The 21,238-nt window shown below is 47.2% G+C and overlaps 1 protein-coding gene across 2 annotated transcripts in view; it reads left to right on the forward strand.

Moving 5' to 3' along the window:
* SAMD4A (sterile alpha motif domain containing 4A) overlaps positions 1 to 21,238 on the forward strand; it is a 227,052-nt gene that overhangs the window by 184,138 nt on the left and 21,676 nt on the right. For both annotated transcript variants that reach the window (XM_027554161.1, XM_027554160.1), the window contains 4 exons: positions 955 to 1,041; positions 10,688 to 11,021; positions 13,272 to 13,357; positions 18,625 to 18,743. In XM_027554161.1, the coding sequence (XP_027409962.1) occupies positions 955 to 1,041; positions 10,688 to 11,021; positions 13,272 to 13,357; positions 18,625 to 18,743 (626 nt within the window). The remainder of the gene's footprint in view (positions 1 to 954; positions 1,042 to 10,687; positions 11,022 to 13,271; positions 13,358 to 18,624; positions 18,744 to 21,238) is intronic.

Consider the following 21,238-nt stretch of genomic DNA (forward strand, 5'->3'; position numbering starts at 1 on the left):
GAGTAAAAATTCACGTGAACTGAAAGTCAAGGCTAAATAGTAATATGCTCCCAGTGTTTCATCTTAAAGATGGATTTAGATATCACTAGAGTCTTAATTTTCCTCAGTAAAGGCAACACCTCTGGTGTTTTCATCTTTTCCACCTTTAAGGGAAATTTTATGAATCTTTGCAGAAAATCATCAGAAGTTTATATTACAGATCTGATTTGAGAAAGAACCTTCTATTTGGAAATCTTCAGTCTTTCTAGTCAACATATGTTTAACTGAATCCTAGGGCTCTTCGCCACTACACAGTTTATTAAGATACAATCCATAATCCTAACTGTGAATCCCAATCTTCTACCTGAAGTGAGGACTGCATTATTACAGATTTAAGTTCTCTATTCTGATTTTCCTTGTGGAGACTTAGGAGGGCCTACAGACTGATAAAAACCAGCCTGTATTGTCTGACACCAGATGAGAATTGAACTGGATTTCATATCTCCTCGAGATGGGTAAACATAGAAAAGCTTTGAGAAAGCAACGCATATCTCTGTATGGGATTGGAACCTTCAGGGAAACTGGAAGGGACTGAAACGATAAAACCTGGACACAAGGAAAGAGTGTGTGACTTAAAAATGATGTTTGAAGACTATGAAGAAATTTCATGCTGGGTGGGATGATTGGCTGTTTCTTGCTCTCCTAAAGGTCACAGGGAAAAGACACAAGCACGTGTGTGGTCAGCTGGAGTTAAAATATTTAGTAAGAAGAGCTTGACGATAATGGATATTGAGGAGTTACAACATTTAGTAAGAGGTTGATGACAGTGGATGTTGAAGAGAGAGACGAATGTCTATTTACTAGCCTGTATACACACGGGAACCAAGAAGACAGTAATGTACTATATAGCTTCCAAGAATCTCTAAGCTGATGCCTAAAAATATGTTTTTAAATCTAACTTTTACTTCATTACAGAATGTTACCAAAGGCGCAAGACACAAAATTGTCATCAGTATTCAGAAGCTCAAAGAGAGACAAAATCTCCTGAAGTCTTTGGAAAGGGTAAGTTATCACCAGGTGATGGGCCATTTCTACCTTCATGGTAGGAAAATGGGTCAAGGGAAATTATATTCTCAGTTGAAAGTGTCGTCAGCAGGCCTTACAGAGAGCAACAGGTTGTTTCCTTACCACAGTCAGAAAAAATGAAATGGTTTTGAAGTTCATCTCCTGGTTATACACGCTTCTACGGAACCTGACCGCTTAAGTGTACCTAAGCCTTGGGTCCAGGCCCCTGGAGACTGGCCCTCCCGTAGCTCTCAGGAAATGTTTTACATACATTCATTTCTGCCTTTTATACATTTGTAGTGATTAAGGAGGTGTTCAGCCCACAATCAGAGGCTGAAATTTTGACACATGAGTATAGGAAACAAACAGATGAGCCTCAGTCCCGCTGTCCACCCAGGGAAGGATCTGACTTTGAGAAAAGCTGCCCACAGCATGGCAGACACCCGCAGGTTAACCCCCGGCTTCCACGGAGAGATCGCAGTCTTTTGGTGGATGGACGTACTAGACTCTCCGGAGAATAATTTCGGACATTAACTTACCAGAATGGGTCCCTGTGACTCTGAAAGGAGCTGTCTCAAAAATGCAAAATGCTGAAAAAGCGTTTATTCCATCGTTAAAAGCAATTCATCTGCTGTTCATCTGCTCTTTTTGTTTGCTGCCCAAGTATGTTTTCTTCTTGCCTTTGTATCTGGGTGTCAACCTAGTGTGAATGTCATTTTTAGGACATGGTGGCTCTATGACTTCATCTGAGGTCCAAAAGCTACCCACTGCAGTATTCTTGTCTGAAGAATTCCATGGACAGAGGAGCCTAGCAGGCTACAGTCCACGGGGTCACAGAGAGTTGGACACAACTGAGCGACTTATTTTTTTTTAAGGTCCAAAAAAGAACAGACCTTGTAAGCTGGTGCTGCCACAGCCCCGGTGGGGAGATCCTTGTGCGTTGCTGTTGGGAGTGGTGGGTGGGAAGGTATTTGCTGCTTGCAGAGCTTGAGTTGTAACCCCTTCTAGAAATCCCAGGGTGCCTTTGAAAGGAATCAAAGAACTAAGGCAGGTGAGGCTAAAGCAAATTTTGGAGCACAGAAACATCGCAGTGTAGTGGACATTTTTTAACTTATTCACAAAGATCTGTGTGTGTATATGTTTACATACAACATATAAAATTATGCTTAATGAATATTAATGAATCATTAGTCGCTCAGTCATATCCAACTCTTTGAGACTCCATGGACTGTAGCCCATCAGGCTCCTCTGTCCATGGGATTCTCCAGGCAAAAATACTGCAGTGGGTTGCTATTCTCTTCTTCAGGGGATCTTCCCAACCCTGGGATTGATCCCGGATCTCCTGCATTGCAGGCAGATTCTGTACTGTCTGGGCCACCAGGGAAGCCCAATGAATATCATATAAAATACAAAGTAATATATAGTTATAGAATATGCATCTGTAACTTTATAAGGAAGATGGCTTTTAAAACCTCTGGATGGATAGACAGAGGCTACGTACGGGTACTCCCATGATGAAAGACCTGTTCTTAATTATAGTGAGTCACAAATGACAAGTGACCTGCCCAACTGAACCTGAAGTTACTGTTGTTCTTAATTTTACACCAACTCTTTTACCAAGGCATTCATCTAACAGAGTGTTTATTGCCATTTCTATATAACTTCTCTTTTGGGAAGTATTCAATAGGCCAATTTTCTCATCTGTTAAAAAGCACAGAAAACATTTTGCAGAAGGATTCGATTGCTAAGATTATGGTTAGAGAGTGGTGTTTTCTGCTCTTATTTCTGGAGCTTCCTTCAAGAACTCATTCACATCCTCTGTCACTGAGGGTCATGCACCCACCTGGGAGACAGAGACGGCTGCTGTCGGCTCCACCTCTGGTAGCGCTGGGCCGAACCAGCACGTGGAAACAAGAGCAGCAAGGTGGTTTGGGTGGCCCTCATATGCCACTGACTTTCTGTCTAGCCTTTGATAATTCGGTGACACTATGTCCTATATTTCACACCTAGAATAATATTGACTCCACAAAAAAAAAAGAAGGCTTTCTCCCTGGACCACTGGATTGGGCATGTTAAAAAAGATGACAAATGTAGCACAGAATCTGAAAGAAACTACTGGCCAAGAGGAAAGCATGATGAGTTTATTTGGTGTGACTTCTTTGAGGAGGAAGGTGGTGGACCACCATTTCAGGCTTGCCTGAGAACCACCTGAGTGTAGACACCTGCAAGCTTGTCCCGTTAGGAGCTGACGGCCTGGGGGGTGGGAGTGAACCGCAGTGTCCACTGAGGACTCAGCCTCAGCTCTGTTGTTCCCTCTTCTCTGGAACCCGCATCTCTTCTGCTTTTCAGGGAGAGGGCTGTCAGTAACCTGTTCCCACATAGGCCACCAGCAGCAGGCTCCCATTAGCCATTTCTCTGGCATTCCCAGACATCCTCAACTGACTGTGCTGTTGGAACCGCTGTCGTCATGTTCTTGCTTCCAGTGGCATTCTTACGTCACACAGAACCCTGAGATTTCTAAGGAGATGGCTGGGGCCCCGCCCGTGACTAGTTCATAATCAGCAGCTGCTGCAGATGAGCTCTATGTCTAGAGCACCTCCACTCAGTTACTGAACACTTACTAAGCAGCTGCCTTGGACTCGATCTCCCCCGTCCTCACTGGAGGCAAACCGTGAGGAATTCGAAGTCCCCACCCCCGGAGAGCTGGGGACACGAGGTGCCACAGATAGACGCGTGGTGATGCTGTCACAGCCCAGCGTGATCAGCACCATCCCTGAGGCCGGTGGGGGTGTCTTCCTGGGATGAAACAGAGGACTCCACTGCGGTGAGGACAGAGAGCAGACGGGCATCGGTGCTGGTGTTGGGGGAGAACGGGCCCTGAGCCAGGGTGGGGGCCACGACAGAGGAGAAGAATAAGAGAGTCACTTAGCAGGAGTCTGGGCATTGGCAGGAAGTGCAGGCGTGGGTGTCATACCATTTGGGAACCAAAAATAAAGGAGGAGTTACTACTGTGAAAGGACTTCCCTCGTGGCTCAGACGGTAAATTGTCTGCCTACAATGTGGGAGACCCGGGTTCAATCCCTGGGTCGGGAAGGTCCCCTGGAGAAGGAAATGACAACCCACTCCAGCACTCTTGCCTGGAAAATCCCATAGACAGAGGAGCCTGGTAGGCCACAGTCCATAGGGTCTCAAAGAGTTGGACACAACTGAGCGACTTCACTTCACTTCACTAATGTGAAAGAAATGGGGTTGAGCTTGATGGGTGGCGTCTGTAATACCTTGGGACACCCCGCTGAAAGTAGCAAGTCAGTGGCCCAGAGAACAAGTCTAGAGCCCACAAGGGTTTGAAAGACTCCATTGTGGGTCGTTTATGTGTAAATGGCCAGAATTGTGTGATGAGTGATAAGAGCTGAGGATGGACCCTAGATGGGGAGCACCAGAGGACATGGAGCGACCAGTGACAGGCCCCAGAGGGTGGGAGGGTTAAAGAGGGACTGTCCCATCAGGAGCCATGGACGTGTCACACCTGATGAGGACTGAACACTGCTCCCCGGAACTGGCCACCAGCAGCTCCCTGATAGCCCTGATGCAAAAGGGTTTCAGGGAGATGGGAGGGGAAGCAGGAACCCAAGAACTGGAGCGTATAAATGGGACTGAGGCCTTGGGGTGAGGCAGTGCAGACTTCTCAAGATGTTTGGTGGGAAAGGTAAGATTAGAACGGTCACCGGGGCAGATTTTCCAGCATTTATCTTTAATAGTGAAAATGTTTCCATGTGCGTTTCAGTTCAGTTCAGTTCAGCCACTCAGTCGTGTCCGACTATTTGAGACCCCATGGACCCTAGCATGCCAGGCCTCCCTGTCCATCACCAACTCCTGAGTTTACTCAAACTCATGTCCATTGAGTTGGTGATGCCATCCAACCATCTCATCCTCTGTTGTCCCCTTCTCCTCTCGCCTTCAATCTTTCCCAGCATCGGGGTCTTTTCAAATGAGTCAGCTCTTCGCATCAGGTGTCCAAAGTATTGGAGCTTCAGCTTCAGCCTCAGTCCTTCCAATGAATATTCAGGACTGATTTCCTTTAGGATGGACTGATTTAATCTCCTTGCTGTCCAAGGGACTCTCAAGAGTCTTCTCCAACACCGCAGTTCAAAAGCATCAGTTCTTCAGCACTCAGCTTTCTTTATACTCCAACTGTCACACCCATGTGCTTTTATTTACTGTCTTTTTTCAGTTGACTCCCAAACTGTGAAACTGACCATTCTCTGAGCTTGGGAACCTGGCTTGGAGAAAGGAGACACGCACACACCTCTGTGTTACCGCCACCCCCACCGCCCCCATCCTAGCAGCATCTTCACGATGTATGGGCCCATCCCGGGAGCCATAAGCATCTTAGGGTGAGGATTCTGTCGTCCTTTTTAGACCCCCAGTGTCTGACAGCGCCCAGCCCATAGAGAGGATGGAGTTAAGTAGACGCAGGAGTGCTGTCTGCTGGGTGAACGGTCCAGTCCGTCTCACACAGAGAGAAGGATGGGGCAATGGGATGCTGCATAAGTGCTGGGGATGCCACCACCTGCCATTTTCCAGATGATTTGCACCCTGTGGCTGTTACAAGCCCCGAGAGAGGCTCTAAACCAGTCCTCCTCCAAGACCTAAGAAAGCCAGGCCAGGAAGCCTGGGACAGTCAGGATGGAGCACCTTCCTCCTTGTCGGCCCCAAGCTGCATCTGCCTGACCGACTGCAGTGTAGGAGGGTCCAGCCTTCCCACTCTGCTCTCACCTCTGTTCCGCACAGTAGTTAAAGGGCAGCTGTGCTGCTTTGTGCTCATGTTTGCCTCTCTGAGTTCCTAACGCAGTGTTATATTTATCATACAAAGGATCCATAGAGACTTGGGTTGATCTCCTGTTTTTGTCAGCATGGGAGTTCGGTCCCTCAGCCAGTCGAGGGCACTGGATTGAGCTAGATTCCTTCTCTGCCTGGGCCCGAATTCACTCTAGAGTCAGGAATGCAACCTGATGGTCATAGTGCGCCCCCCGGAGGCTGGCATCAGCAGAGCTACTGCCTACTGGTCATAAGCCAGGGGTTGTCTCTGAGACAGTGGCTTTAGGTCAAAGCAAAAGACCAAGCTAAGCATGATTCCTGATTGTGATATTCTCAGAAAGTATCCGACATTATTCACTATGTTTATGGGTTTCCTTTTGGGTGTGGGTGTCCCCAGTAGCGTCACATAAGATTTGAACTTGGAACAAGTATACATGCCCGGTTTGAAGGAGTTCAGCTCTTAGCAGAACCCACATCTCCGCCCCCATCACTGAGTAACTGCAGAAGCCTTCACACCACGTGTCGAGAGCAGGCAAGGTTGGTAGCAGTTGAGTCACAGGCACACATTTGCTCTTCTCAGTGGTACTGCCACATGGGCTGGCACAACAGGGGTGCATGTGATCACCCAGAGGAGCCTGCCAGCTCTGTCTGCCCAGCCCCCTCCCACGGGGCAGCCTCACCCCCTCCCTCTCATTTCCCTTCCTCTCCTCAGTCAGGGCTGGACAAGGAGGTCAGAACCCCCCACCCCCCAGGTGCTGGCAGGAACTGGAGAACCTTGAGGCAGGGCTCGTCTGGTTGGCATGTAGTTTGATCAGAAAAGGCAGCAGGGGCTCTCTTGGCCTGGGTTAGCTAGCTTGCCTCTATGGGTCCTGCCCTGATACCATGTCAGAAGTCAAGGGACCAGTCATGTGACAGCATCAGACTCTGCAAAGGGCCGGTCCAGCCCAGCATCAGGAAAACTGGGACTGACCAGGAGCATCCTGACTCAGGCATTGAGCTTGTGGGCACGGGCTGCAGGCAGGTCTTACCATGCCCCTTTCTGCCAGGTTGAGAAGGATGGGTGTAGGCTCTGCAAAGTCCACTTCTTTAAAAGGAAAATGGATTCTCTCCCCTAAAATAGACTGGAGAGTGGCCCTGGCCAGGTTTGAGACAATTCTGGTGGCTACTTAGCATTTCAGTTCCCTCGGAATCCTGGGGTGCCAACTAGGCCGAGGCACAATTCAGGCTCTGCTTCCAACCCCCCCACACAAAGCAAGTTCCCGCCAGCACCCGGGCGGGCTGTCAGTGTTTTGGTGCCTAGAATTGAAACAGGCCTGCGTCCTCAGATTTCCTCTTTCTAACTGATTGATGGGAGATCTGGGTGCAGAAATGATCGTGTCCCATCAGCTTGTGTTGCTTGACATCATCGAGCAATTTTTCTTGATAAGAGAGGATCCCAGGAACGGGCTGGTACTCATGCTTCAGGCTTTTAAAATTATGTTCTTGCTATTCTGGGCTCTCAGAAGATTAAATACTTCATTAGTAATCAGGGCCCTGATTGTCAAGGTCCTTCCTGGGTCCTAGGGAGAGGTTTGCTGCATAATCACTGGGCAGCACTGTGGCAGAGAGCAGGGCACACCCCCTACACCAGGGAGACCCCCAGCCCCAGACCACCATCCCAAAGCACCTGAGCCTATTCTGCGCCTCTGTGAGCATCTGACTGATAGGTGTCCATCAGAATCAACTTTCACTGCTTTTTCTAATAAATAATGCCCAGGATATCAAACTGTATGGGTAGACGGATTCAATTTCATTATATAAAGTCATGGATATATTACATACAATTATATACATTATAGGCATACCTCATTTTATTACACTTCACACATACTGCCTTTTTTTTTTTTTTTAACAAATCAAAGGTTTGTGGCAGCCCTAAGTTTAACAAGCCTTTTGGCCCCATTTTCCAAACAGCATTTGCTCACTTCATGTGTCTTTGTCACGTTTTGGTAATTCTCATCGTATTTCAAACATTCTCATTATTATGATATTTGGTATGGTGATCTGTGATTAGTGATATTTGATGTTACTATTGTGAAAAGATTATAACTCGTTGAAGACTCAGATCATGGCTAGCACTATTTAGCAATGAAACATTTTTTAATTAAGGTATGGACATTGGTTCTTTTAGACATAATGCTGTGGCACACTTAATAGACTATATGTGCTGTGTGCTAAGTTGCTTCAGTCGTGTCCGACTCTTTGCGCCACTATGGACTGTAGCCCGTCAGGCTCCTCTGTCCATGGGATTCTCCAGGCAAGAATACTGGAGTGGATTGCCATGCCCTGCTCCAGGGGATCTTCCTGACCCAGGGATTGAACCTGGGACTCTTAAGTCTCCTGCATTGGCAGGCGGGTTCTTTACCACCAGCACCACCTGAGAAGCCCAGTAGACTGTATAGTGTGGTGTAAACATAACTTTTATAGGCACCGGGAAACCAAAAAAAATGAGTGGTACTTTATGTAGTGATCTGGAACCAAACTTGCAGTATCTCCAAGGTCTGCCTCTATAGTGTATATTCAATATGTATATATATGTTTGTTTGTGTAAAATACTTATTTTTCTCTAGAATGATCCTTCTGAAACATGTCACGCTCAGAACCTTCCCTGACTTCTCATCTCATGTAGAAGACATTCTCGCACCCCTGCCCCAGCCTGCTGACTTGACTCCTCTCCACTCAGGCCCTGTGGCTCCTTGGACTTCACGTCCCACCCCACCCCCGCTCCTCTCTGCTCCAGCTCAGGCCTCCGTGCTGTTTCTCACATGCTCCAGGCTCCCACCTCAGTGCCTTTGCCCCCGCTGTGCCCTCTGCCTGGAGCACTCTTTCCCAGGAACCTGCAGCCCATGAGAACCTCCCCTCCAGGAACCCCTGCCCTGCTTCTCAGTCTCCAGCATGATGAATATTCATGTCCTGGTAGGATGTAAACTCCCCGAGGGAACCTTAACAGCTTTCCCACCATATCCCCATCCCCCACACCATCTAGCTCAGTGCGCAGCAGGTCAGAGCACCCAAAACATGTATATTATCATATGTGAAATGAATCACCAGTCCAGGTTCGATACAGGATGCTCAGGGCTGGTGCACTGGGATGACCCAGAGGGATGGTATGGGGAGGGAAGTGGGAGGGGGGTTCAGGATGGGGAACACATATATACCCGTGGCGGATTCGTGTCAATGTATGGCAAAATCAATACAACATTGTAAAGTAACTCAGTTCAGTTCAGTTCAGTTCAGTCGCTCAGTCGTATCCAACTGTTCGCAACCCCGTGAATCACAGCACACCAGGCCTCCCTGTCCATCACCAACTCCCGGAGTTCACTCAGACTCATGTCCATCGAGTCAGTGATGCCATCTAGCCATCTCATCCTCTGTCGTCCCCTTCTCCTCTTGCCCCCAATCCCTCCCAGCGTCAGGGTCTTTTCCAATGAGTCAACTCTTTGCATGAGGTGGCCAAAGTATTGGAGTTTCAGCTTCAGCATCAGTCCTTCCAATGAACACCCAAGACTAATCTTTAGGATGGACTGGTTGGATCTCCTTGCAGTCCAAGGGACTCTCAAGAGTCTTCAACACCACAGTTCAAAAGCATCAATTCTTTGGCGCTCAGCTTTCTTCAGCTTTTCTTCTTCTTCCAACTCTCACATCCATACATGACCACTGGAAAAACCATAGCCTTGACTAGACGGACCTTTGTTGGCAAAGTAATGTCTCTGCTTTTCGATATGCTGTCTAGGTTGGTCATAACTTTCCTTCCAAGGAGTAAGCGTCTTTTAATTTCATGGCTGCAATCACCATCTGCAGCAATTTTATTAGCCTCCAATTAAAATTTAAAAATTTATATTAAAAAATAATAATAAAAAATGAATTTAACAAAGAATCACATAACATAGGAACCTGTAGCTTTACAAATATTAAGCTCATCGCAACCACCAATGAGGCAGGTACTATAGTAATCTTCATCTTATACACAGAGAAACTGAGGCACAGAGAAGACATTTACCCAAGGGCACACAGCTGTATCAGACCCAAGCATCTGTCTTAGCATCGGTGCTTCTAACCACACCTGTGTTGCCTCTGCCATGGGCTGGATGAAAGTGTGAATGAGCAGGTTCCTTCATCTAAAACAAATCATACTACAGGAAATACGTGGCCCTGTATAACTTTGTTGTGTAGCTTCTAAAGTGTGTGACATAAACTATTATCAAATGCACCTTAAGGAAAGGCACAGAAGATGCCAGGGAAGGAAATATACCGAAATCATTTTAGTGGGATTTTAGCATCTTAGTGGGATTTTAAAGTGATTCTATTTCCTCATTATACATGTATATATTTTTAAAATTTTCTACCTGGGCTAATATTGGTGATTTAATTTGTAACATTTATGTATTTGGCTGCGTCAGGTCTTAGTTGCGATACTTGGGATCTTTGTTGCGTTATGCAGGATCTTTCGTTTTGGCACGTGTACTCTCTAGCTGTGGCTCGCAGGCTCAGTAGTTGTGCCAAATGAGCTTAGTTGCTCTGTGGCACGTGGAATCTTAGCTCTGGACCAGGGATCAAACCCATGTCCCCTGCATTGCAAGGCAGATTCTTAACCACTGGACCACCGAGGAAGTCCCCAGAATGATTACATTGTAAACTGTCCCATCTTCCAAAGAACGTTCTAAGGAAAGTGTCAGCAGACATGAACCCCATCTGGGAATAGCTCCAGGCAGAGGCGGGGGAGGCATGGAGGTGGGTCATCCCAGTTCCTGACCCTAACAGAGGTCTTCTCCCTTTGACCCTCTAGGACATCATTGAGGGGGGCAACCTGCGCCTCCCCCTCCAGGAGCTGCACCAGATGATCCTGACCCCCATCAAGGCATACAGCTCACCGAGCACCACCCCAGAGGCTCGCCGCCGGGAGCCCCAGGCCCCGCACCCGCCTTCGCTGATGGGCCCCGAGAGCCAGAGCCCGGACTGCAAAGACAGTGCCACGGCCGCGGGAGCTACGGCCACCACTTCAGCTGGGGCCAGTGGTGGGCTCCAGCCACACCAGCTGAGCAGCTGTGACGGGGAGCTGGCTGTCACCCCCCTGCCGGAGGGGGATCTCCCCGGGCAGTTCACACGTGTCATGGGGAAAGGTAAGCCCAGTTTTCCCACCTGCCCTTTTCTCTTCTCAACACCCCTGACCAGAGGTACCCATTCCCATGGGCTTCCCCTGGGTGTGGGGTGAACTGCCAGAATCCATGTTATTAGCCCATTCTACAGATGCAGAAAGTGCAGCCTAGAGGGGGAAAGGTATTTGGATCTGGATTCCAAGCTCTCGGACAAACCACCCGTAAAGGCCTCTTCCTTCACCCTAGGTCCCATCTTTCCCCTTTCCTGAGACCAGGGCCCACAGGGCCCTCCTGGTGGACCATTCACTGGGCCTTTGGACTCTCAAGCTAAAGGCAGGCTTCCTACAGGCCACCCAAGGTACCATGGCCACGCTGCCTGTGTCTGTAGGGCAGCACAGAATTCACACATGGTCCCTGGCTGACAGCACCCCTTCTACCCATGACTGCCCTGAGCCAGACCCTTATGCACGTATCCTTTACCACGTCCAACACTAATCTGTGCTTGATCAGGTGTTTCTCAAGAGCTCTTGATTATTTTTTTTTCTTGATTATTTTTAAAATGTAGTGAATGCCAGTACTTTTCCTCTGGGAAGGGGGACCAATGTGTTTTCTATTGTCCAATATTTCAGACCATTTCAAAGAACTGAGTTCTAATCAAAAGAAAGGGAACACCTGAGTCTTACATAGGTACAATGAGAGATTCCTGGTGATTCGTGTTCTTAGAAAGACTGAGATCTGTAGAATTCTGGTTCAGAGGAGGTGACTTGTAGCATCCTTTGGAGCTGAAATGCCACCTGCTTCATGGTCAGCATGGGTCCCCCCCATTCACTTTCTCAGTCTCCCCTACCCCCCAAGGGGCTCCTTGCTGTGTGGATTAGAGTAGATGACCCCCTGCTGGAGGTACAGGTGGGCTGGTTACCTGAGAATGTTGCACTTCACCCCCTTACCCATGACATGATCCATGTGGGCTCTGCACTCCTGTGGCATGGCTGCTTTTTAAAATTTAACTACTTTCAAATAAATTATGAAATCAAGTCACACTCAACATAAAAATTAAAGCTAAATGAAAAATGATGAAAGGTGAAAATAGCCCCCACCTCTACCCTTGGCCCTACCATATTCCTCCCCAGAGGTAACCGCTATAAACATTTCAGAATATCCCTTCAGAAGCACTGTAATTATATATAAGCGCATGAGCATCCTTTTTACACACAAACAGGTCTTGTTTATATATTTCTCTACAGCTTTTTTTTTACATTATATGCTTTCAATATCCCTATCAATACAAAAGTGCCATCTCATTCTTTTTTAAAGGCTGCATACTGTTCCTCCATATGCATAAACCATAATTTGACAGGGCCCCAATTAGTGGATATAGAGGTAGTTTCCATGTTTTGTTATTACCCACAGTGTTATACTGAAAAACCTGTGTGCCAAGACATGGTATGAATGGGATTCTGTGACAGATCAGGTATGTGGGATGAGGGAGAGAAAGACATCATGGTGCCCAGGTTTTAAGCTTGATCTTGAGAGCAAGCCATTTTTACTCCTAACTGATGTCTTTGTCCAACCACCGCCACCTGTCCTTCTAAACATTCCCATCAAAAGCAGAACACCAGGCTCTTTCGGATGGGAATAGAGTGAATCGCACTAGCGTGGCCGTGAGCTGTCCAGTGGGTGTGTGTGTTGTGCCCTGTCTCTGAACTTGGGTGTGTAGGTGGACCTGTGTATATATAAATGTGTGGGTATCACTTTGAGAAAATCACCCTCCCGTGAATGAGTAGCAGGCTCCTTACTCATGTGCATGCCCACACACCTCACATCCTACAAGGTGCGCAAGCCTCACTCCTCCAAATGAGATGTGCGGCTCATTCATAAAATGATGGTGCCTGCTCTGAGGAGGGCTGATGGTCTTTAGGGTCTTTGAACTCCCTCTCAAAGGACACTCTTTCAAAGACAGGGCTCGGGACGCTGCTGCGTTCTTCTTCTTCCAGAGTGTCTGTCTCGGGCCGGGTTGCAGAAGGCTTAATATAGAATGGTATGCGTGGAATTAACCAAAGGGGCTTCTGGAGGCAAAGGCTCCTGTGGTGACCAAGCCTTTGACTTCAGTGGAACGAGGAGCCTCCTGGCCTTTTTTGTGAAGCTGACGTAAAGCCACAGTCACACATACCTCTCAAAATATTGGTCCTGAAAGGAAATCGGAGGCAGATCTCAGGGGTTAGAATGGATGTGCATTTTTCTAATTCATCCTTTTTTTTTTTTTTTAATTCCCAGTGTGCACACAACTCTTGGTCTCCAGACCCGATGAGGAAAATATAAGTTCCTATTTACAGCTCATAGACAAATGTCTAATCCATGAGGTAAGTAGTGACAGGTTTCATGAAACTGCTTTTTATCATTCCTTTGAAGTAGTTCTCAGAGATTCTGTGAGGTGATCATTTGGGTCTCTGACATCTCATCTTTGAGGAGTAGACAGTCATTAATAATAGCTCGAGCAGAACTCAGCTGTGGTGACTTCAAACCTAAACGCAGCTTGTGTGTTCCTCTGGTGTCCAGAGATCCACCTAGACTGAGCTCTGACATGGAGGCAAGTGCCTGAGAGAAGCTTCTGACTCCGGAGGCCTCCCTGAGGGATAGAGCCTGGGGTGGACCAAGCAGGGAGAAAGGGGAGAGTGTTCAGAACAAATAATGTGTGTCTGTGTGTGTGTTGGGTATGGTTTGAGGGCTTTCTGCTGTGTTTTGATTTCTGATTCTCATAGGAATTTTTTTTTTTAATTGTATTGGGTTGCAGTTGATTTACAATGTTGTTTTAGTTTCTGCTATCCAGCAAAGTGAATCAGTTCTACATATACATTTATCCTCTCTTTTTCAGATTCTTTTCCCATATAGGCCATTACAGAGTATTGAGTAGAGTTCCCTGTGCTGTACAGTAGGTCCTTATCAGTTATCTATTTTCCTTATAGTAGTGTGTGTATGTCAGTCCCACTGACACATATATTCCTCACCTTTTCCCCTTGGTAACCATAAGTTTGTTTATTACATCTGTGACTCTATTTCTCTTTTGTAAAAATAAGTTACTGTGTACTATTTTTTAAGATTCTACATATAAACAATATCATATGATGATTATCTTTCTCTGTCGGACTTACTTCACTCAGTATGACAATCTCTGTCCTTTTCACGAAGGTCAGGCTGGTGCTATGCCTCCCAGGCCCTCGGGACAATGATGGAGCGACTCTGATGGAGCGAGGAAGGTCCTGGCCAGGGCTGTCCCGAGGGACATGGCGGGGACAAGCAGTTGTGCCTCAGACCCAGGATCCCAATGGCTTCTTGGGTGCCCCTCCCCTGAGAGAATTACACAGACAGGGTTATGGTTTTAGAAAACTTAGGACTGGATAAACCTAGGCCACTGAGATCTTTTTGTGGGACTTTGATGTGAAAATAAGATCGTAAAGGCCTCCAAGTCCCCTGGGCTTTGCCATGCTGGTAGCTGGAACCCCAGGAGTCCAGTGGGCCCCGGGGAAGGGAGATGCACTTCCCACATTCCAGCTGCCCACAGGCCATCTGCTGCTGGCGGCTTGTTTGGTTTTCTGCACCCTCTGCCCTTCTGTGCTGTGACTCCACCTGCCCCTCACACGCAGGTGTGCGGTCTCCCACTGGGTTTCCATCCCAGCCCCTCCTCCCCATCCCTGAAACTCACATTTTTGCGATTTCCTCTCACGGCACTGTGAACTCCCACTCACCCTTTTTAGTGTCCAGTCCTGACACAGCTCTCATCTGGGCCAGCAAAAAGCAATAGAAAGATGGAAGGCCAGAACAGGAGATGGATTTTAGAGTTCATTCATTCTGTAGGTATTTATAAAGCACCTAGGTCTTGCCCCTGGCTGGTGGGCTTCCAGTAGGAGGAGAGTGGGTGAGGCAAAAGGAAAACAGGTCATCACAAGTGTGACCATAAGGCCACCGGTGTGGGGCTGAAGCCCAGGAGGTGCGGTGGGCACCTATCTAGAGGCCAGAGGGACTGCCTCCAAACTAGACCTGAAAGAGAGAGCCTTAGTGGGAGAGACTTGTTCCACGAGGAGGCAGAACAGAGAGGGGTCTAGGTGGACGGAGCAGCACCTGGAGGGGAGGAGGGCACTTGGGGTGGGCTTAGGGGCGTTTAAGCTTCTGAAAAAGCAGACCGGAACCCTGCTTCCGCTCCCACACCCATGCTCAGCATTGAGCCTGCGAGAAACTGAAGGACAAGTTACCTTCCACCTCATCTCCAGTCTGCTGAGCACAGGAGACGAAATAACGAGTCCTCCAGCTGCCTCTGCTGCGCGGTGCGCAGGCATCCTCGTTGGTCCGCAGCGCCCATGTTGTGGTCTGGCGCTGCTCACTTTCCTGCCATTGTGCATGCTCCCTCTGCGCCCTGGCTCTCCTTTCCGTGGCACTGTGTGGGCTCCTCTCTCCTGACTGCCACGGAGGGGGCTTGCTGATGGGAATCACGGGGCAGAAAGGACTCATGCCCACTCTGCTCACCTGCATTCGTGTCAGGATGGAGGCGCCTGCACACTGCTTTGGGAGGGGAAAATGTCTGAGGCTTTTTATTAGTTGAGTTTGAGGAAGAGGAAAGGCGTTTGAATAATTTTCCACAGCCTGGGGGTATCTGTGTGTACAGAGCGCACCCCCCGCCCCCACCCCCGGGAGGCCCTGTCCAGGCCCAGCCTCCATTCTCACTGAAGACTCCCTCGGGCTCCAGGAGACAGGGCTCCTTTCACAGCCTGATCAAGCTGTTCTTCAGCTGCTGGAAGGGAGGGTGCTGACCAAGCCAAGACACCTTCCTTCTTTCACAAGGACAAAGGAACCACTCCTTAGAACAGTAAAAGGAAGGCCAGAAAGTTCTGAATCTTATTTCTGAAGTCCATCACTTCATCTCCTGCATTACAAGCCCAGGCTTCTTGGCTCCTCACCGTCTTGGACCGATGGTTCCCTGAAGATGAGCCCTTGTCCCCTTCATGAGCCCTGTTATCCAGCAACAGGAGCTGTAAGACTCATCTGCCTCCACACAGACATCTGAGTCAGGGCCTGACAGGGGCAGAGGACTCAGAAGTGGCTGACTGGCTGTGTGTGGGCATTCGGGAGAGTGGAATCTTCCTTCCCTTCCAGCCCCAAAGAAGCTCTGCCAGCCCCACCTAGAGCTGCCTGGAGCGGGCTGGGGTGAGGTATTGGCCTCCCAGTCGATAGCAGAGCTGCCACAGTAGAGTGCTATTTGCAGGCACGCACAGGAACCAGCTTTCAGAAATCACTCCTTGCCAGCCATAGTCTAGCTCCACTTCGAGCCTCCCAGCAGTGTCTTCCAGGACTGAGAACGGCCATATACTCAGCATTGCTAAGGGGCCCACTCCTATCTGCAGTCCCAATTACTGTGAGTCTGATGTCCTGGTGCTGAGTGGATGACCTGACCTCTCTGAGGGGGCATAAACATTTCCATCTTCTTGGGTGTTCTTTGTCACCGTGGGAAATGTCACATATGAACCAGTGTCCCTGGCAGCACTTTGAATGCACATCTGTAAAGTGACCCCTTTACTCCTTTGTCACTTGGAAGCTCAGGCTGGCTCCAGACCCACTCAATATTGTGGTTTGGAGACCTTGAAGTCTTTTGTTGGTGTTACAGGTGATGGTTGAATACCAAATGGGATAGACCTTCATGTGCCACCACCAAAGGGCTAGTCCATGCAGCCGAGAAACCTGGGGAGGGCGTCTGTGGGCAGTGGCACGTGCAGCACAAGGAAGAGCTAGGTGTGTTGTGAATATTCTAAGTGCCCTCCGTGTGTAAATTAATTTGAATCCTTATAGCATCCCTTTGATTAGGTATCACTGTCCTGAGTTAAAAGAGCTGAGTCTCAGGTGGAGGAACCTGCATAAAGGTGTGCAGAGATTTGAGCCCTGCCCATTTGCATCCAGAGCCTTCCACTGACCACTGAGCTGGACTCTGCTCCCCAGGTCATCTTGACCTGCGTGCCAGCATCTTGTGTCATTGCTCAACACTTGGCTGACTAAGCTAGTCAAAAGCAGAATCTACCCATCCCTTTATCAGTCTAGCAGAAATGCTTGCCTTTTGCAGTTTTTGGAGATACTCATGGACATTCACCTAGTATCATCAGCAAATGAGAGGGACCATAGAGGAGAGCCACAGCCTCACCTTTTAGCCCTGAGACCATTCACCGTGCACCTTAAGGGATATCAGCACCTTCTTCTCTAATGGGGCACTGAATGTCTGGTGGGGAAGCCCTCCTTGATGACTGTCCTCAATGGCATCTGGCCACGGTCACCTGGGAGGAAGGGGTTTGCAAGTTGTCAGTATCTTTTCCATAATATGATTCATGTCTTTTTGCTTTTGTTCACATAGCTGTCTTGTGTTCGGGTCCTTAAAGATTAAATGTCAGTAGAAGAACATTAAGCTGTCATTCTTTTCTCTCTGTTTAAGGAATCTGCTTCCTTTATGGGAAACAGGCATGTAGTTTATTATTACTCTGAGTAATCATTTACTGCTACTTAAAAAGTATTTATTTCATGCTTTATTGACAAAACTACTTGGGTATGGTATCTCCATCACTGTTATTGCTCATTAGTCAGATCTGGTGGACTTATGACAGCACATGGACCACAGTTCTACACACTTAACAGGGAGTTCCTATATCATGTGTGTGATCCTCACCAATCTAGAATATTACATGGCCATGACCTACCTGCAGCAGAATTCCCCGGCAATTGCTGCATACACAAACCCCCTAGACTCCTCTCGAGATCTATGAAACCAGGCTCTGGTGTGTGGGAGTTGATCGAAAATCTAGATTTTAACAGTCTCCTTGTGGGGATCCTAATATATCCTGAATTTGAGAGTCCCTGCCTTGAGGACTTACAGCCCCGTGAAGTCCTTCCCTGGGCTGCGCTGAGTACACAGCTGTACACAGAAGGACACATGATATTGATGGGAGAGTGTTATGTACGGGGCAGTAGACGAAACCTCCCCAAACCAGAAAAGGCTTGAGAAGACATCAGATCTATCCATTTTCCTAAGCCTTAGACAAAATTTAGGTAATCGGTGCACTAGGGTTGTGTAGCACATGGGGCTCATAACTGGAGATTTCTCAGCAGAGTCCTAACACGTACAGTGTATACTCTGTGTTCTGAAGCCCTGAAGACCACTCCAGGGTGAGCACAGACCATCAAAAAGATTGATTTTTGGAGTGGTTTAGCATTTCCATTGATTATGAAAATGCAGGGGGGCTGCAAAAGCCAGAGTAGTCAACAATCAATTTTGCAATTCATTATTGGTTAATAAATAGAGTCCAGAGTGGAGTCAGGGGAAAGAGGAAGGAGGGTAGGGATCTGCCAGAAATGCAACCGAAATCAAGGATTGCCAAAAGCTTAATGCATGTACCTTACCAGGCACCTCCAATGTCAAATAACTTGAATTTTCAGTACAGGAGGCTCTCAAATGAAATTGACTGCTGTTTGGATCAGGTTGGAAACAAGGTGAAGAAAAGGCAACCATAGGACTCCAATATTTCCCCTATTAATTGCATGTTTCTCCCTCTAATGCCAGGTTGCATCACCCATTAAAAAGTCCTGTTTGTTTTTGCAGGCATTTACAGAGACACAGAAAAAAAGATTGTTGTCATGGAAACAGCAGGTGCAGAAGCTCTTTCGGTCTTTCCCTCGGAAAACCCTTCTAGACATATCAGGATATCGACAGCAAAGAAAGTATGTTGGGATTTCAGTCTTTGTAATGCATGGTGGTTCCAGGACCTTACTGTCTGCATGGGTTCCAGGGTCAAGACTACACAGGGCATCATTCCTTATTTCTTAGAGTGTCCTCTGACAAGTTCAGACCACAGTCTTTAAACAGGTGGGGTGGGGAAAAGGCTGTAGAGGGAAAGACTTCCCAGAGGAAGAGCTGAATGTGATCTTTGGCAATTCAATTTACATGGTCAAAATGATGTTATTAGTACAGATGGGCATGGAGTGGTGAGCGGGTACGATTTAATGAGTGCCAGCAAAACACTCGGTGGTTTATCCACAACAGGGGGCTCTGAAAGGACAAAAACAGGTTGTTCTCTCTGCACCTTAAGTGGTAGTGTAATTTTTTCTCCCTTCTTGCTGCAGACAAGCTAATTATAGTTGGTGGCAGGGTGAAGAGCCCAGTGCTCGTCTATTTTGGTCTGAGCTGCAATCTAAGAGTAGAGCAGAACCATTCTTGATTTTTCATAGCACTTCAGCATCTTGGATGCAGTTAAAAAAAGCCTCATTGTACTTTACAACCCATTACTTTAATCTGGTTTTAAATTGAAGAATCCAGTTGCATATTAAAGGTGAATTATAGTGCCAATCTAGGGGAGGAATCATGAGGAGGGGTGGAGTGAACCATTGAACAATAACAGGGTGTCTTGGGGAGACAAGAGAATGATGGTGCCGACATGCTGGAAAATCAACATCCTTTTTTACTCTTTTCAACATGAGCATATAAATAATCATTTTTTCATTCGCACCTAGAAAGTTCTGAATTCATTTCTCAGTGCATATGTAGAAGTGTTGAGTGTGTTGTTGACTGTGTTGTTCAAATGTTTGGCATTTATTTGCATAAATGTGCCTTGAAACATCACTGTTTCATAGTACCTCAGGGAGATAAGGCCAGTTGGAATTTGAGAAAAGTCTTCATTAAAAATTAATGTAAAAATTGAAGTGTTATCATATTCCAGCATATATAACACAGTTATTTATTAAACAAACATTTAGCATTTGCTCTGTGCCAAGTTAGGTATCCAAGCACTTAAGAATATTATTACATTTAATCCTTGCAACAACCATATGAGGTAGAAGGGGCTATTATTAACCCCAGTTTACAGGGGAGTTGGGAGGCATTCAGGATTTGGACCAGACAGGCCAATGCCAGCTCCAGAGTCGGTACTCTAAAGCGCTACGGATGCTGGGTCACTTTCCTGGTCTCCAGCTGATGTGCAGAAAAGCCAGATAAAACAACACTCTGTAGCCAGCTCCTTGGTCCCAAGCCTCCCTGGAGGGTTGGGCTGGACCACCAGTGCACCTTGAGGATTCCTGGGGCCCAAATGAAAGGCCAGGCCTGCTCCTTAGCCTTCTCCCCTGGGGCTACCCCTGCCCTAGACTCTCCCTCTTCTTGTAAGGGCAGCAATACCCACTAAGAAAGAGGAAGATCCACACCCCTCTTGCAAACCAGGTCCTTGGGAGACAAGTTCCAAGAGAAAGAAAGAATTCAGAAGTTGAAGATAAAGATAGAGCTTTCAAGCTCTTTGCTCCTCCTCCCCAAAATGCCATCTGCTCGTCTGTCTGCCCTGTTTTGTCCTTGGTCCTAATCTGAGTGTCTGGTAACCTTGATTTCTCTAGAGTGTTATTAACCAATGCTTGAATTGGGTTAACTCAAGATTTGCCCGATTAGGCCTCCTTATATTGATTAGAGTGAATTCAATCATTGATTATGGATGTTCAATTGGAAGTTGCTAAATTTCGAATTGTGGTGCTAGAGAAGATTCTTGAGAGTCCCTTGGACAGCAAAGAGCTCAAACCAGTCAATCCTAAAGGAAATCAACCCTGAATATTCACTGGAAGAACTGTTGCTGAAGCTGAAGCTCCAATACTTTGTCAGCTGGTGTGAAGAGCCGACTCATTGAAAAAGACCCTAATGCTGGGAAAGATTGAGGGCAGGAGGAGGAGGAGTCAACAGAGGATGAGATGGTTAGATGGCATAACTCAGTGGACATGAGTTTGAGCAGGCTCTGGGATTTAGTGAAGGACAGGGAAGCCTCCCATGCTGCAGTTCATGGTTGCAAAGAGTCAGACATGACTGAACAACTCAACAACAACAAAAGTTCTAGGAAATAATTTGTTTTCATAAATATTACCTCTGGGATCTTGTTATGCTATTAATTTTCTTAAAAGACCTGTTTTTTCCCATAATACAGAGGTAACTGCAGCCCAGCCCTTCCTTGAACTATCACAAGTCCCAAATTAATTGGTTCTTATCAATGTTATTTTATCAGTCTTTTCATGCACTTCAAGGTAATGAAATCAGTTGGTTAGATTTAAGAAAGCAGAGAAAGATACAGATGAGCAGAGTAAGAGAATGAGAAATGAAAACTTTTGTCACTGTGTTCTCTCCAAAGAAAGAATGATTATTTCATTAAGCCTAGTGATCTTAAGTGACTTAAGCTTTCACTCTGGTTACC

This window comes from Bos indicus x Bos taurus, chromosome 10 (assembly GCF_003369695.1).
Source record: "Bos indicus x Bos taurus breed Angus x Brahman F1 hybrid chromosome 10, Bos_hybrid_MaternalHap_v2.0, whole genome shotgun sequence".
Classification (NCBI taxonomy): Eukaryota; Metazoa; Chordata; class Mammalia; order Artiodactyla; family Bovidae; genus Bos; species Bos indicus x Bos taurus.